At 47.7% G+C, this 17,888-nt stretch overlaps 1 protein-coding gene across 6 annotated transcripts in view; it reads right to left on the bottom strand.

Annotated features, from left to right (window-relative positions):
- Window positions 1–17,888, bottom strand: part of MYO1B (myosin IB) — a 174,274-nt gene that overhangs the window by 116,199 nt on the left and 40,187 nt on the right. For all 6 annotated transcript variants that reach the window (XM_041737750.1, XM_041737752.1, XM_041737751.1 and 3 more), the window contains one exon: window positions 7,010–7,125. In XM_041737750.1, the coding sequence (XP_041593684.1) occupies window positions 7,010–7,125 (116 nt within the window). The remainder of the gene's footprint in view (window positions 1–7,009; window positions 7,126–17,888) is intronic.

Genomic DNA, 17,888 nt, shown 5'->3' with positions numbered 1-17,888 from the left:
GGACACATTCTTGCCTCTCCCGTCCTTGAAGTCCGGGACCCTACACGCTTTCCTGAACTCTGTCTCCATTATCTCTGCTTTGCTAGCTGGCCCAGACTGGACCGGGACTGGTACGTGCTGACCCCTGCTTAGGCAAACTCCCACACAGCTCCCTCCACCCTGGCTACCCTGGCCTACCGCCAAACAGGTCTCAGCAATAGACCAAGCTTGTTTCAACAACCAAGGGGGTGCCCCTGGCCACCCACCCTAAACACACCCTCTCTACACGGGGCTTCCCACGCGGGTTCCGACCATCGTGCTTTGTTGGGGATGAAGCGTCAGACTAACTATTTTCAGGGCTGAGGCCTCAGCGCCACTCCTTTAGGATGACATGGATCTCTTCTAGAAGGCTGCAGAGCTTCCCAGGGCCTGTCAAAGACCCATCACACCGCACGCCTGCAGGAAGAAACTTGCTCAGCTGAGAACCAAACTTTTCCCTTTAAGACGTGATCCTGGAGGCCACTACGTATGCGGGTCCGGACGTGCGCTCGGCATCACAAACAGACTTTTCAAAACTGGCTTCTGAGCCCGAGATGTGCCGCGGGGGGGGGGGGGGGGGGAGCGATACGTGAATTTTCATCGGGGATCTAGAAACTAGGAGTCACAGAGCCTGCTCGGAGTCTCCAGACAGAAACACCTTCCACTAATGAAAATGTTATCACGCCACAGAGGTTTTCATGAGGAAAACATTATGGTGGCAGGGGACCAAACTTCCGGCTTCAGATTAAGATGGTTCGGAATGAATGAATGAGTGAATGAATGAACAAACGAACGAACAAGCGGTCCGGGACTTGACAAGGAACTGGCTGCGCGTCTTCCAGCCACAGCGGCCCAAGATGGTCGGTGCGAGCTGGAGCTCGAGGGTCGGGGGGCCCGTTGGGCCCGGAGCTCGGGGGGCGCAGGGAGGGCCAGGCCAGCACCGTCACCGCCGTCGCCCTCCGTCAAGAAGCTTTCTGGCCCCTGGTGGCCCTGCATCAGACAACCACCCGCCTCCGACCCGAGGGCGCCGTGCAGGGAAGGCCGGTCACCTCAGGGGAGCGGGGCCGTCGGGTGGCCTCTGGGCCGCACCGTCGGCCGTCAGAGGTCTACACGGACAGCCGGCTCGCGGGCCACGGCGCACCTGCTCCCGGCCCAGAGCCCTGGAGGAGCAGGCGCCACGGAGCGCCGTCCACTCGTGTCGCCCGACAGCCCGCCTCCCTCTGCTCTACCCCCTCCTGTGCACCCAAGGCAGAGGAGCGTCCGTCAGGGAGATGGGAATCGCGGCCGCTTCGCTCGCCGCCCGCACGTCGGGGCCGCACGTCGGGGCCGCGCGGTGGGCACGCAGGACCTGCTCAGGGAGTGAGTCGCTCCTCTAAGGCAAGAAGGAGAAAGAACGCCGGGGGGAAAGCCAGCATCGGGTGCTGGGAGGGGGCCTTGGGCGGTACAGGGCCCGTTAGAGGCTCAGTTTCCCAAAAGCGAGACGAGAGAAATAATAGCGAAGTCTCAGCAACATGACGTCACGTCAGCTTTCTCGCTTTCTCCGTGAGAAAGCACTTGCACGCTCTGTGACGCCACCAACCTCTCGGGGGCTTCAGGGCCCGGCTGTCCTATGAGCTTCTCGAAATAAACACAACTGCATGCGCAGAATTCCGACTGTGCCGCAGAGGAGACACGGGCACCATAAAGGGATCTCGTGGATCTCCTGGATCTCCTGTCCGGACCTCTACCCTCAGCCCCGGACACCCACAGCCCTAGGACATCCTGAGATAGAGCCAGAAATGCCCTTTATGACATTCGCCGGGTCCACCTTGGAGTCAGTTATTAAAAGGAGTCACCAAGACTGAAAACGCCCAGGCCTTCCGGCCCGTCACCCCGCAGGCCCCTGCAGGGGTCCTGACCTACGGAACCCTTCATCCCATTAGAGAGCTTCGCACAGCAACGCAAGGACCCACGGTTAGAGCGACAGGATCACGCGGGGGCCGTGCCCCGGGGGCAGGAGAACAGGACAAGCGTCGTGAGCGCCAGCCCCGGAGAGCCCCGAGGAGCCTGGGCGGCCTCCGGGTCACGGTGGGGCCGGGTAGGAGTGGGGGGAGGAGACCTGAAGGGCCAGGCTGGGGGGAGCTCGTGGGGGTGCGGGGCTGGGGAGGGGAGGCCGCACCACGCAGAGCTTGCACACGCAGCCACAGGACTCGGGAGCTCACGCCCACGGTGCAGGAGCCCATGAGGGTTTCCGGAAGGGAAGCGGGCGCTGACTTTGGGAAGATCCACAGGACAGTAAGACGCCGTAGCCAGTGGTGCAAGGTCAAGGGGCCGCGACTCAACAAAGGGCCGTGGATCTGGGAGAACAAGGATGGGGTGCCCTGGCACGGGCTATGCTGGGCGGAGGGAAATCAAGCCGTTCACGGGGGTCCTCGCCTTTCCCGTCACTCCTGCCTCCCCACGCGGCTGGGGTACGAGGCGCTTCTCCGGGAGCGCAGCTCCTGACTGCCTGACGCAGACGAAGTCCTCATGAGAGCCATCAGACAACTCCTAACGTGCAAACAGCCTTAAGCTCACACCGGAGGAGCACCTGCGGCCCGGTGGGTAAGCGTCTGCCTTGGCTCCGGTCAGGCCCCAGGTGCGCTCGAGCTCCGCATCGGGCTCCCTGCTCAGCGCAGAGCCGGCTTCTCCCCTCCTCCCTGCCTGTGCTCTGTCAGGTCTGTCTCTCACTCTCAGGTAAATAAATAAAATTTTACCAAAATCACATTCAAAAGGCGCTCCTTACACAACCAGAAGAGCAAGGGGTGTCACCTAGGCTGCCCCACGGAGCCCTCCTTTCTCTGGGCCTGACACCCAACGCTACCGTGCTCAAGGGGTGGCTCCAAACACAAAGGGGGTAGGAGAACAGGTACAATATAAAATGGCCTTGGAAAGGAATATAGGTAAGAAACCACTGTTGATACTCATTTTACTCATTTATACACGTCTGCTATTGCAATGTCATGTACGTACATGAAATGTAAATATTTTTCGATTATCTGAGAAAGAGAATTGAAAGATCATCTTTCAATAAAGAAAAAGATAAAGATGGATGATTTCTAGGCATCTTCAAAAATACATGAGCTATAAGGGAAATAACCTGGATTTTTTTTTTTAACATTTTATTTATTTGTTTGACAGAGAGAGGAGAGGGAGTGTGTGCACACACAGGGGCGTGAGGAGGGCCGGGGCAGAGGGAGAAGGAGAAGCGGACTCTCTGCTGAGCAGGGAGCCTGACTTGGGACTGGATCCCAGGACCCTGGGATCATGACCTAAGGGGAAGGCAGACACTTAACTGAAAGAGCCACCCAGGCACCCCCTGGATGTTTCTGCAGATGAACAGTCAACAGCAGGTCAAACTAAATTCCAAATGTAATCTGGGGTAAACTAAAATTTTCAAAGTATAGGTGGACTGGGCAGCTGTTTCAGTTTTTTACCCAAACTGGGACCAAATTCTTGAAATAGTTATGGCTAAAATACATCAGAAGCCCAAGGTCACCTTATCCTTTATGCTGCAAAATTCCTATTTGAGAATGTCAGACTAGGCTTTAGGAGGAGACCTAGCTAGCACCGATCCTATTTCAGACACTATCAAAGTTGGACGTTCACAAAGAATAATGAAGGGAAAAGGAAGTGGGGGGCACCTGGGTGGCCCAGTCCATCAAGTACCCAACTCTGGTTTTCGGCTCAGGTGGGAGTCTGCTTGCGATTTTCTCTCCCTCTCCTTCAGCCCCTCCTGCCCATGCTCGCTCTCTCTCTCTCTCTCTCTCAATCTCTTTCTCTGTCTCGAGGAAAGAAATAATCTCTAAAAAATAAAAATTAAAAAATAAAGGAAGTGGAAAATGTCCCATCACGGAGGAGAAACTGGTAAGAAAGAAAGAGCATGTGAGGAGGCTCAAAATGTGTCCCATACTTCTTATTACGATAATTACACACATTACTGTTAACAGCAGCTATTCTCCTTTCCCACAAGGCTGTGGTCCGCTGCACACTGAGCACTTTACATACACCAGATAATTACATTATCTACGTATCTACTAGATCTTTACCTCTCACAAAAATCCTAGGAGTTAATCATTATTTTTCCATTGAACAGAGCAGATTGTTTAATTTCTGAGTCTAGGGTGTTTTTCAAGTCATTTGCTCAAGATTACACAGCTTGCAAGCAGAAGAGCTGGGACTCAAGCCCAGGTCCTGTTCACTATATTCTCAGCATTAAGGTATTACTCTGAGGTGCTAAGAATCTCGGGGTGAGCCGGCGGAGGTGAGGCCGACGGGAATACCATAATCTCATAAAGCACCGTTAAATTGTAACTGTGGCAAGGGCAATGATCTGACCTTGGCCGGGAGGGGTGAGGGACGGTCCTTCCCTGAGGAGCTCCAATGCAACCTGAGAACCAAAGGAAGAACCGAAGTTGCCATGGGGAGAAGGGAGGGAAAAGCATTCTGGGCAGAGGGCACGGAATGTGCAAACACAACCCGGTGGGAAGGCGGGCGATGAGGGCGTAAAGAGCAGAGACGGGAAGGCAGGTGTGATACAAATCTAGCAAATGCAGATTCATTAAGTAAACCTGGACCTTGGGCCGCCCACCCCACACACAGCGTTTTACAGACCACGCTAAAAGGTTTTTGTCACCTAACTCAATCTAATAAACATTCATGGGGGGATCTCTGGGTGGCGCAACGGTTTGGCGCCTGCCTTTGGCCCAGGGCGCGATCCTGGAGACCCGGGATCGAATCCCACGTCGGGCTCCCGGTGCATGGAGCCTGCTTCTCCCTCTGCCTGTGTTTCTGCCTCTCCCTCTCTCTCTCTCTCTCTCTCTCTCTCTCTGTGACTATCATAAGTAAATAAAAATTTTAAAAAAACATTCATTGAGTTTAAAATATATATTTTTTTAAAAATTAAAAAAATAAATTAAAAAAATAAAAAATGTTTATTTTTGTCTGTATTCTAAGCACACTGGAAATTCATTTTACAGCTAATCATAGCTCTTGTCCTTAGGAAGTAAGGGGTGTAAACCAGGGTGGTGATGCCATACAGACTCTTAGAAATCTTTCAGGGGTGGGGGTAAAAATAGGTATTACAGAGCACGGACTTTGGCGTTCTAGAATAGATCTGATATAGATCTAAACATCCCCGAACAGGAGATTAAAGCTGCAAACGGGAGAATGACATGCAGTCTCTGGGACAGACTGAGGCACAGCTAGGGCAGCCGCAGAGGGCCTGGGGTATGTTTGAAAGTGCACAGTCAGAGGCCCCACCACGAAAAAGGCAGATGACTATTTTCACAGCCTGGCTCCCCACCCAGGAGCTGCGTGGCTTTGGGAAAATTCCCCCATTTGTAATACGACCTACCTCACAGAATTATTTTGAGAATAAAATGAGTTATCACCCACGTAAAGCACTGAGAACAGTACTTGCACAGAATAAGTACTCAATAAATACAAACCACTCTCATAGGAAGGCTACCTGCATAAAGATCACCATTTGCTATCAGCAGTTAAGGAAAGGGAAATATTTATAAATATACAAACCAAGATAACCTGTTCTCATACTCACACACATACAAAAGAATCAACTGGAAAGCTTGTGAAAAATGTAGATTCCTGGCTTGGGAGAGGTAAGGCCTACAAAACTAGGTATTTCACAAGCTCCTGCAGGGTTCTAATATCCCTGATCCAAGTATATTACTTTGGGAAGCACGGTTTCAAGGCCTAGAATTTAAAATAAATACTCAGGGATCCCTGGGTGGCTCAGTGGTTTCACACCTGCCTCTGGCCCAGGGTGCAATCCTGGAGTCCCAGGATCGAGTCCCACGTCGGGCTCCCGGCATGGAGCCTGCTTCTCCCTCTGCCTGTGTCTTTGCCTCTCTCTCTCTCTCTCTCTCTCTCTCTGTCTATCATAAATAAATAAATCTTTTAAAAAAATCTTCCTTTAAAAAAAATAAAATACTCAGTCATCAAATAAAGTATTTCAATGACAGGGGCTTAACTACGGGGATAACTTCATAAAACAAATTTCAACATTTTATTTTCCTCCAGGCAAAATGAAACAAGAGGACTTGCAACATCTACTGCTTCTAGAAGAAAACAGAATAATCGCGATCCACTTGATGGGCAAAATATATAGTATTTAGCTTTTAACAACCATTTTCAGGAATTACTTAAATATTTAGTGCCAAACAGTCCAAAGGTGTCACTATGTGCTATCTTATCAGGAGAAACATCCAAGACTGTGGTATATATATGCTTTAATTACTAGATTTTTTTTTCTATCAAAATTAATCAAGCCCATAGATCATCTTCAAACATACAGAGAAAGTTCTTTTCTGCTAGACCACACCTAAAACTACAGACTCTGTCACCTTAGCTCAGGGGTCTCCAACCTTGGCGCTATGTAATTATGGTAGGTTGTTATTTACAGGAATTCTTTACACTAACAAGAGACCTTCAGAAAAAATCAAACAAGTGGCTAGCTTCAGGGAAGGCGAAACCATTGGCCTAATGCACATGTCTGGCGAACACCATCAATGTCTGTGAAGACCATAAACTGAAGGTATTATTCATTCTTTTTTGCTCAAAAACCATTACGCAACCCAACACTTGGGATCTTTCTTAACCCAACCCACTGAAAATGCTGCTTGGGCTCTTTAAAAGAATAAACAATGTACATTCTTGTTTTATTTGCAAAAATAATTAGCAGCAGCTGCTACTTACACAGAACTCGTAACAGAACATATTTTACATAGTGAACCCAAATATTTCGGAGCTTACAGAGCCTGACGCCAAACGGAGTACCCTGCCTTTTGGAAATTTAAAAGAAGGCACAACAATTAACTTTCACATTCCTTCGTCTAATTTTAAAAAATGACGAAAACATTTTCCCGAGACTCAAAGGAAACAGCTGGACACATCTGTCAACTACACGTCTCTGCAGTGAAAGAGAAACTTACTGCTCTAATACCACACTTACATGTGAGGGCTCAGTTCATAAAAATTTCTATTCCTGTAATCTTCTACTTTCTCTGGTGAATAAATGGGCAACGACCGGTATGGGTTAACGGATATGACCACACTTCCAATGTACGTCTGCAAAAGAAAGAACAAAAAAAAAAGATCCTCATTATCACACAGGATGTATTTTAACAGCTTAAATCTCAGGGTCTCTCAGTTTTATCCTTTTAGAAACAAAACTGGTTCTCTGGCTGGACCCTTCCTACTTTTCAGGGATACTTAAGAGCTCTGAAGACAGATGATCAAAGAAGGTTTCTTCATTTTGCTGATAAATGGAAGGCACAGATGTATACATTGAAAATACCTTTCAAAATAAATCTCTAACTCCTAACTCTGGGAAACAAACTAGGGGGGGTGGAAAGGGAGGAGGGTGGGGGGTGGGGTGACTGGGTGACGGGCACTGAGTGGGGCACTTGATGGGATGAGCACTGGGTGCTATTCTATATGTTGGCAAATTGAACACCAATAAAAAATAAATTTATAAAAAAAAACCCAAAAACTCCAATACTCAGTTGTAGGACTTGGATATGTGACCTCTATATGGCATCAATCCATTTGTGTTAATTATGACAATGTGAATAAATTGTTAAGTTCCTTAAAATCCTTATCTTAAAAAAAATAAAAATAAAAAAATAAATCTCTAGATTAACGTGTGATCCCGAATAAGAGTCCCCCACAGTCCTGTCATGCTTGCCAAAATATTTGTCACCAACCACAGCTAATTTTGAGCAACAGCTATGCTGTCCCTTATTCCAGTTAAAACTGGTGTCTCCTCCTCTCCTCTTTATCCTCCACTGTAACTCAGGACTTCCCTCCTCCTGAACCACAGCCATACCTATCAACGAGGGCCTCACTTTCGGGCTGCTCTTGCACTAGCCCATCCACCTGTCCTACGGGCTCAGACGGCGTGCAGCCCGCATCGGGGCCATGGTTACCCCTGGGCATTCAAACAACAGACTTCGATAGTCTAGCTCACACACTGCAACATCAGAATTTAAATATACTTTTTATTTTTTTTATTTTTTTTAGATTTATTTATTTATTTATGATAGACATAGAGAGAGAGAGCACAGAAAGGGCAGAGACACAGGAGGAGGGAGAAGCAGGCTCCATGCAGGGAGCCCGATGCGGGACTCGATCCCGGGACTCCAGGATCACGCCCCGGGGCCAAAGGCAGGCGCCAAACTGCTGAGCCACCCAGGGATCCCCTAAATGTACTTTTTTTTTTTTTTTTTTCCCTAAATGTACTTTTTAAAGGGATTCCTGGGTGGCGCAGTGGTTTGGCGCCTGCCTTTGGCCCAGGGCGCGATCCTGGAGACCTGGGATCGAGTCCCACGTCGGGCTCCTGGTGCATGGAGCCTGCTTCTCCCTCTCCCTCTGCCTATGTCTCTGCCTCTCTCTCTCTGTGTGACTATCATAAATTAAAAAAAAAATTTTTTTTTAAATAAAGGAGAGTACATTTAATGTCAAATTTAAATTTAATGTGGAATTTAAATGTATTTTGGAAGGAATCAATACTGTATTTTAGGAGACCTTATCCCTCTCACACTACAAACTGCGCTATTATTAATCATCCCTTCCATTTTGATCTGGATTCCGGGCAGCAGGAGTAGTTTGGTTCAGTTCGTTCTGTACAGAGACCAGCACAAAGCCACGAGCAAGAGTCACGGAACTGGAACTCATTTTACCGGCTTCATTTTTCCTTTCAGTTTCAACATCATGGGCCTGGGGGCGGGTGGGGAGGTGGGGGATGAAGACACTAACAAAAATATGTAAGTAATAAAAATTATTTTAAGAAAAAAGGTAAAAGAAAAAAGGGGGGAAAGTCAGCTCTAACTTCCCCCATCTTTCCAATGTCATGTAACAGAAGGTGGCATTTTTAGAGCAACCGATTTTTCCGGTATTGCCACCACTGGATTCAAGATTGTCAGCTCTTTGCATAAATTGAACAGAACAGAAAACAGAACAGTATGAATGTTCTGATTTCTTTCTGTCATAGATCACAATTATTTGAATTACTAAAGACTTCTCCCCCAACCCAGAAAACTAAACAGGTCATTTCTTACACATACATTTTTATCCTCTCAAGCACAGACAAGACCACTGTGGTGAAAGAAAACTGTTCCCACGAAGTTTTCTACATTTATTTCTGACATTCTATCACTAAAAACGATTAATCTGGCCTGACAAGAGAGGACTCCCAAGTTTTCTAACTTTTCCCATTTTCAAGCAGGTTTCTTCACACTCCAACCTACCTAGCAAGTAGATGGGAGATGTTGGAGACTGGGTGAGTGTCTCAATCGCTTCTAACTAATATACTAGAATTACTGGGGGGCTCAGCGGTTTAGTGTCTCCTTCAGCCCAGGGCATGACCCCAGGGGTCCCGGGATCGAGTCCCACATCGGGCTCCCTGCAGAGAGCCTGCTTCTCCCTCTGCCTCTGTCTCTGCCTCTCTCTCTGCGTGTCTCATGAATAAATAAATACAATCTTTAGAGAAAAAAAAAGAATTATTAGCTACACTGGTAGATACGAAAATGTAATGACTATTTATTCTTTTAATATCTGTTGATTAAAAGAGTGGCCTTCTTCCATAGAAAAATACATGACTCTCCTTTTTTTTTAGGTAGTTTCTAGAACACAATGATTGAAACAGATATTTGCTGTTGGCAGACAAACCAATGATCAAGTTGTTCTTTAATGCCAAACTTCACGGTGGCTAAATTCTTGATAAAAATCTGCCTCGGTAGCATTCTTAAATAGTGAACAACTCTGCTGCCTCAAACTCAAAATCAAAAGCCACACTACCGGATTACAAGTTGCTCTTTGTGACTTGTGACTTTCATCACACACGGAATTATGTGTGCTTCTTTTCCCCAGCAATTTCCCTATCACCTCAAAAAGGCGTGGCCCATTAATGATGCGCCATAAATATTTGTTAACTGAATGACTGACATGTCCATGGCCCGTTCATCACTAAGAAAGTGACTCTCCTCTCATTATCCTTCGGTTGAAATATAATAGCAAGTAAACTGTATATAGTGCCTAATATCTTGTTAGACCTATCTGCCATGTGTTGCCACTAAACAAATCTTTAAGCTCTATGCTTCCCCCTCAGGTTCCTACCGTGGGATACTGTTTGCAAAGATGGCTAGGACAATTCCTTCCACTCCTGTAGGCAGACCCCTTTGAATGTGACTTTGCAAGAATATTTTATTCCTCCAACCCTTCAATTTGGCCTTGTCCATGTAACCTGATCGTCAAATGTCCAATGAGACATTATAAGATGCGACATAAGCAGAGGCTTGAAAAGTACCCGTGGAGGATGAGCCCCTTTTTTGATGGCTGTGGCTGGAAGCCTTGACATGAATGATGCCTCAAGTCAGAGGCAGCATGATCCCAGATGGGACCAGCAGAAGGCACGGCAAGCCAGAGTCAGCATAAATTGCTATCCCGAAGAACTGTGCACAAATAAATGCTTGTTGTTTCAGGCCGCTCACTTGGGGAGCTGGTAAGTCACCCAGCAACAATTACTGGCACCGCAACATAGCTCAATGAGTCAGAAGAGGGGCCGAGCGCGAGCTTTACGAATCTAACAAGGAAACAGTAAAAGAAACTGTGCTATCTCTCCATGTTTCTTTATGTTTATGTTTCAGATACGAATCCTCTGGTCTTGAATTCCTAACTAGGTTTGCCCTCTACCATGACACCTGACCTTTCTGAGTTTCTTCCCTGAACGGTCGATGTGCACTAATAGTCAAAGATTTAAATATTTCCACATTGTGTCAACCGAGTAACTCAAAGCTTCAGTCATAGTCCTCCTCTCTCAGGCTCGAGAGAATTCCCGCCAGCCGCTGACTGGCTGGGTGGAGTTTACAGTCCTACTCGGTAGGCCACTACCCATTCTACGTTCAGGTAACTGCAGCACCAGATCACACCTCCTTCCGGGGGATCCAGGACAATACTGACCAGACAGGCCATGTTTACATCAGTAAACATTTGCACTTACACATGATATACATCATCATCATTATTATTATTTTCTTCACAAGCAACTGTATATTACTTATAGTTTGGTATCTTCTTATCGCATTTATGCTATAAACGAACCCACGAAGTAGCCACTGCCGTTAAGGGGTTGGAGAAAAGACACAGAGTTGCTTAAAGTCCGGAATGTACATGAAAGAGCTGTGTGTCCTTTTTATTCTGAATATGCCCAGTTGAAAAAAAATAATAAAAATTTTTTTAAAAGCTTATAAAAATTTTACAAAAGGGAACAACAAACAGGATTCATCCCTTGCCGCCCACCCCAACCCCCCACCAAAGAGTTCCACTCACTTAGAAGTAGATGTGTCCTGTGTCGAGCACTCTGGAGCTCAGACGGCGCCAGGACCAGCAGCGCCCACAGAAAGGCCTCCGGAGGCTTAGTTCATTTCCCAGCAGGCCACTTAGGTGACAGGGCTCACAATCCAACCTGTCACTGTACCCCAAAGAACTCAGAGGAACGTCTACTAGAATCCAGAGGATGTTTTTCCCATTAAGCTAATTACACTGAAAGGGACTCCTTCCACATGATGGCCAAGACTCTCTACCAATGAGGTTCTATCTACCTTCTCCAACAGGGACAGGCCTGGCTCTCATTATCCTCATAGGTCTGTATGTATTTGCTCTATGATGTACTTAATGTACTCGGTGTAACCAGCCTCCTAACCACCTCGGCCACTTCCTGGCTCCCCACCTCCATGCTCCCACCCCTGGGCACCCCCAAGTACTCAGGCGATGACACGGGAAAAGCCCCCTTTAGTCCCACTGCCCTGTGGGACCAGGAGGGGAAAAGGATGTGGAGGGGTGAAGAGGGGAAGGTATGGGGAGAGGGAAGTGGAGCAAGGGGGAGGGAACAGGGAGGAAAAAAAGAGAAGAGAAAGAGGACAAGCTCTACCTTTTTGCAAATGGCACATTTGATTAGCAACTTTATCTTTTACTTCTCAAGGGCAGACATTAAATCAAGAATGTACAAACATTCCTAAGTCAAAACAATCTCCGTCTTCATATTTCAGATATCTGTAGCATTCCAGAGCAGATGCCTTGTGAATAACCAAGTAATACTTGAGTGTTCCTATTGTGATCACAGTGAAGACTGAAGTCTTTCCTGGAGGAGGTGCCTCCAGCAGTTCAGAAACAAGAAGAAAAGCCCCTGATACATACCACCCAAAGACCAGGCGTTCGCATCTTTTAAAGTCTCCCCAGTTGTGGCTCAGTCCCCTTCAGCTCAGGTCATGATCCTGGGGTCCTGGGATGGAGCCCTGGGTCGGGCTCCCTGCTCAGGGGGGAGGTCTGCTTCTCTCTCTGGCCTGTGCCCCCCACCTGTCCCCAGGTTGGGCTTTCTCTTGCTATCTCTCTCTTTCAAATAGATAAATAAAATCTTGAAAAAAAAAAACCTGTTTTTTTTAAGTCTCCCCAGATAAAGTCATGTGTAACCAGAGGTGAAAACCACCGCTTGTGGTCTTCACCTTCAAGACCCACAAAACCGTGTTTCATTCTCGATGGCAATAACCATAACAGTGTCACTGTTGACCTGTCTTCTGACTCTCCTCTTTAAATATGCCTCTGTAATTAATTCTGTAAACATTTCAAAAACGAGAGAAAATCCTCCTAGGCTTCCTTACTTTCACTTTAGCCACATCTCTAATAAACTTGGCACATGGTATCTCATCTCAGCACATACAGAGAAACAGCAGCAACGTGTCTAAATTGGGGCCCTCCTGCAGCCGTGTATTTCAAATGTTTGACTCATTGTAAGAAATTTTCATCACAATGAAGTATGTGTGTATATTTACATACACATACACACATATATGAAAACAAGACTTTCACAAAACCTTAAATACTCTTACCATGTGTGATAGACTGATGGGATTTGTTCAATTCTATTCGTTATAAACTTTTTTAAAACTGCTGGTCCTAACCCATCAAATGGCTTCCATCACCCGTTAATTAGTAAGTTGAAACTTGTAGTTTAAAAAATACTGCTACAGAGCACTTCCTAACCTTTTTTTTCGTTGTAGATCCCTTCGAAATGCCAGTGAAAGCTATGAAACTTCTCCCCAGAAAAAACACACATATAATAAGCACGTAAAAGTTCACATACAGTTGATACACCAGGTTAAGAAGTCCTCCTACCCTAAAGGAAGAAAGGATGGCCACAAATGTTAAAAGGAAAAGAGACAGAGGGAAAGAGAAGCAAAGAAAGAAAGAAAAGGAGTAGGAAAAATATCAAAATAATTTGATCAAAATATCAAAATATCAAAATAATTTTGAAAGCCTAAAAATGAAGAGCTGGTTAGGCCCAGCCCAACTGGCGCCGGGTGCTTTTTCACGTCGCACCATGTTAGGACACAGCAGGACGACCGATTGAAGGCTGAAACGAGGGCAGTATTCTGGTTTTGACGACAAGGCTTTACACAATACGTTTTGGAAAGATGTCTAACCAAAGTAACTTTTTCCAAGTTAAATAACGAAGCACAGTGTGGATGTTTTTCAAGTTTCAATTATGTGGAACTGTACACACGTTCCTCCGCGATGCTACATGAATGGAGCTTTGCAAACACACACAGGAAAGTCAGGACAGTTTTACATCTTTCATATCAGTGTTCTTCCCGGGGCAACATTAAGATCCTTAGAAGCCCTAAATTCTAAGAGTTTACATTTCAATTCGCCATATAAAATTGAAAATAAAATCGTACCTAAACCATAAATGCACATATGGAAATCCTACAATGACTCGTTCTCACCATCAGGGCGACTCTGATGATTCTTTTCAGTATGAAATTTCTTCCAAAACATATTTTTAAAGTCTCTGCTTTGCTGGGGCTCTAACGAGGCACCCCATCTGCCTACCTACCAGCTTCCTTATTTTCTTCAGAATGAATTTCAGTTATTTACCATCTCCACAGTTCCTTGAAAACTCATCCCCAAACCTATTAAATTGCTGGCACAGGGGCTCCCGGGCGGCCCAGTCGGTTCACAGTCTGTGTTCAGCTCAGGTTGTAATCTCAGGGTGCTGGGACCCAGCCCAGAGTCGGGCTCCCTGCTTGGTGGAGGGTAGGGGGAGGCTGCTTCTCCTTCTCCCTCTCCCTCTGCCCCTACCCCCCATCTGTGCTCACTCTCGCACTTTTTTATTTTCAATAAAATCTAAAAAAAAAAAAAAAAAAGAGAGAGAGAGAGAGAAAAGTGCTGGCATAACATATGATGCACTGAAACACCTTTTTAATAAGCTTCTCCTCAATCTCCATGAGACGGACGTGACTTCTCCGTCTTAATGTCCGTAGCATGGAGCACAGTAAGCGGTGCGGCCACATTACAGGAGGAGGAGCCAAGACGAGGAGCCAAGGGTCCACTGTCTTTGCATCAGAGCACACAATCGCTCGCGAAGCTCAGGGGACAGTGGCCAAGCAGAATGCCTGATCATAGAAACCCGTGTCGCCCGATGCCTCCCCAGGGCACCGTCACCTCCGTACGCTGGAGGGCCCCCGCGTGGGCACGAGCCTCCCTGGACGGGAGTGCTGAGACCCTGATGCCACCAGGGATAGACACAACAGGCAGAGGAGGAAACGATCTCGTTACAGGGGACACTGTTCACGGCAATGGAGAGGATTTGATTTTTAGTGTTTGTCCCAGCGCACAAAGCGTGTGCCTCCGTCGTGAGGAAGCGCGGGACGCTGTGTAATAATCACCCTTCGGCGTCAGAGAACCTGCCAGGAGAGCGCCAAGGCGAGGGCGAGGTTTAATGGAGCGTCTTACCGAAGCGGACCGTGGAGCCTAAAACGGCCCCAAGGAAGGACCAGGGAACGCAGAGAACGCGTCCAAACCCCGGGCTCCCGGGCGCGTTGCTCCAGGCCGCTTCCACCTGCCGTGACAGCAGCCCCCACGAGGGCAGCTCGGGCCCAGGGGAAACCTGGCCGTGACAACCTCACGCCCGGCCACGGAGGAAGCAAGCGGCGCGGTACCAGGTGCCTTCATTGGGCCATTGGGCCCCCGCGGTGGGCCCGGCGCCTGTGCTGCCAGCGGCCCGGGCTAGGGGACGCGACGACCCACAACGTATGACCGCGGAGCCAGCGGCCACCAACAGGTGAAGTCAGGTTCCAGGGATCCCCAGTTAGATGAGTGGTTAGTGCTCTCACTGCCTGGGCGGGCGGGCTCTGGGCCTCCAGGAGGGCACGGCCGGGGACACCGGGAAGGCGACACCAGCACCGGGAAGTCGGAGGAGCTGGCGGCCGGGAGGCGGGCGTGGCCGCAGAATAAGGCGCTCCCGGAGAGGGCGCCAGACGAGACAACTCGGGGGCTGGGCAACGCTGCACTGCACTCCTCTTTTGTTTTTAGATTTGACTAAGACACTTGGATCCTTCAAAAAACATTTTTTTTCAAGATTTTATTTTTTTAATAATAAATTTATTTTTTATTGGTGTTCAATTTGCCAACATACAGAATAATACCCAAGTGCTCATCCCATCAAGTGCCCCCTCGGTGCCCGCCACCCAGTCACCCACACCACCCGCCCACCTCCCCCTCCAGCCCCCCTAGTTCGTTTCCCAGAGTCAGGAGTCTTCATGTTCTGTCTCCCTTTCTGATATTTCCCACACATTTCTTCTCCCTTCCCCTCAAGATTTTATTTATTTATTTGACACACACACACACACACAGAGAGAGAGAGCACACGCAGGGGGAGCAGCAGAGGAAGAGGAGTAAGTAGCAGGCTCCCTGCTGCGCAGGGGACCCAATGCAGGGCTTGATCCCAGGACCCTGGATCATGACCCAAGCCAGAGGCAGAGACGCTTAACAGACTGAGCCACCCGGCGTCTCCCCCCGACAACGTTTTAAGTACGAACGGCCGAGACTCAGAAGGGTCATGGGCATGCCCAGGTTCAGCGCAGCATCGTTCCCCACAGCGAAGGGCGGAAGCTGCCCAAGTGTCCATGACGCAGGGACACAGGAACAGCACGAGGTCCACAGAGACAATGAGATATGGTCCTAAAAAGGAAGACGGGGCACAAAGGCCCGCCCACCTCTATTTCAAAGACGGGAATGAGACGCTTTGCCTAGAGCGAAGACAGCCCGTGAGTAAGAGCCCACAAAACAAGACCAGGATCAGCTGCAGGGAGCCTCAAATGTCGGGGTGAGGAGACTGAGGCCATCCAGCCTGAGAGCAGCTCAGCTCAGCAGAGTCGGCGTGTGTACTCTCCCCCCCCCCCCCCCCCCGGGAGTTTAGCGCCGCCTGCAGCCCAGGGTGTGATCCTGGAGACCCTGGATCGAGTCCCACGTCGGGCTCCCTGCATGGAGCCTGCTTCTCCCTCTGCCTGTGTCTCTGCCTCTCTCTCTCTCTCTCTGTCTCTCATGAATAAATAAATAAAATATTAAAGAAAAAAAGGGACACGTGGTGACTCAGTTGGTTAAGCGTCTGACTCTTGGTTCCACCTCAAGTCACAATCTCAGGGTCGTGAGACGGAGCCCCGCGCGAGGCCCCACAGAGTGGGGAGTGGGCTAGGGGTTCTCCTCTGCCCCCGTGCACACACTCACATACTCGCTCATGCTCACTCTCTCTAATAAATAAAACTTCAAGAAAAAAAAAAGTCTGTGCATGGGGTGAGGCGGTTAGATGCTGAGACAGGCTGACTTAAGTGCTCTGTAGCTCTTCACTCAGATTCTATGTCATCCAGAATTTCATGCTTCTAATGCATTTGAAATACTGTGTAAACCTTGGTTCCAAGCTATCTGGCTAAGTTTTTCAGTTTTGTGTGACCCTGGGTAATACACTTAACCTCTCCAAACCCCTGTTTGCTCATCAGGCCAAGGAGGAGGACACGGTTTCCTTCCTGGTCTCATTCTGAGGATTCAATGAGATTCTGCGTTAAAGCACGAAACACAGCACCTGACACACGGCGAGTGGCCTATAATACGACCTCTCATGATAACAGAAACCCACAGCTTGGCCCTGCTGCCAGCAGCTGGTCCTTGTAAACAGCCAAGTCAGGACTCGAAAGCCTATGACCTCACTAATACGTCAGCAAAACTCATAAAGGAGTCCTGCAGTGCCCAAGTCTTACAGAATGGTCTTTGTATACAGGGACTTGAAGAGTTCTCAGATGAGCACATGAGGCACATCTTAACAAAACTAACATTAAAAGCCCAGGATCCCGAGAAAGTAATTATACAAGACAAGCTGATGTCTTGTCATTTCTTCAGAAATGACAACACACTATGCACTTCGTGAGGAGGAATTTACCCTCTTCTTGGGTCTCAGATCCTGGGAATCGGATCACAAGACATCAAGACCTTATGTGCCACAGCGCTTTTAATTAGACATTTGTAAGATTTCCCAGATTCCCTCAAAGAGGACGTTTGTCTTACTTGTTTTCTTAATATCACGGTTTGGTCTAGCAAACACTTTGCTTTTTTTATTTTTTTTTATTTTTTTATTTTTTTTTTAGATACAGTTCAAAATTGTGAAAAACTGCCTGAGTGAAAAAATTATAAATGTAAGGTCAATAACCAGTGTAGCCCACCTACTATCTGGGTCTTCTGGCCAACACAGCCTCATTCATGTGTGTACCTCGTACCTCACATACCCAGTCTAAGAACATATTTGTGATACACGTGGAAGCTTTATATAACTCATACTAATAATAGCCTATTTTCACAGAGGAAGAAACTGAAGGCATTCAAAAGTCTTAAAAACTTGCCCAAGGTTTCACCATTAGAGGTGGAGATAGTTTCATGCCAAACTCTACACCAAAGTCTATGACATTAAGACAGAGATTTGGTCAGACTCTTTCAGCTGCTCAGCA

This window comes from Vulpes lagopus, chromosome 22 (assembly GCF_018345385.1).
Source record: "Vulpes lagopus strain Blue_001 chromosome 22, ASM1834538v1, whole genome shotgun sequence".
Taxonomy (NCBI): domain Eukaryota; kingdom Metazoa; phylum Chordata; class Mammalia; order Carnivora; family Canidae; genus Vulpes; species Vulpes lagopus.
Note: the sequence above shows the minus strand (reverse complement) of the source record. Positions and strands in the feature narration are given on the sequence as shown.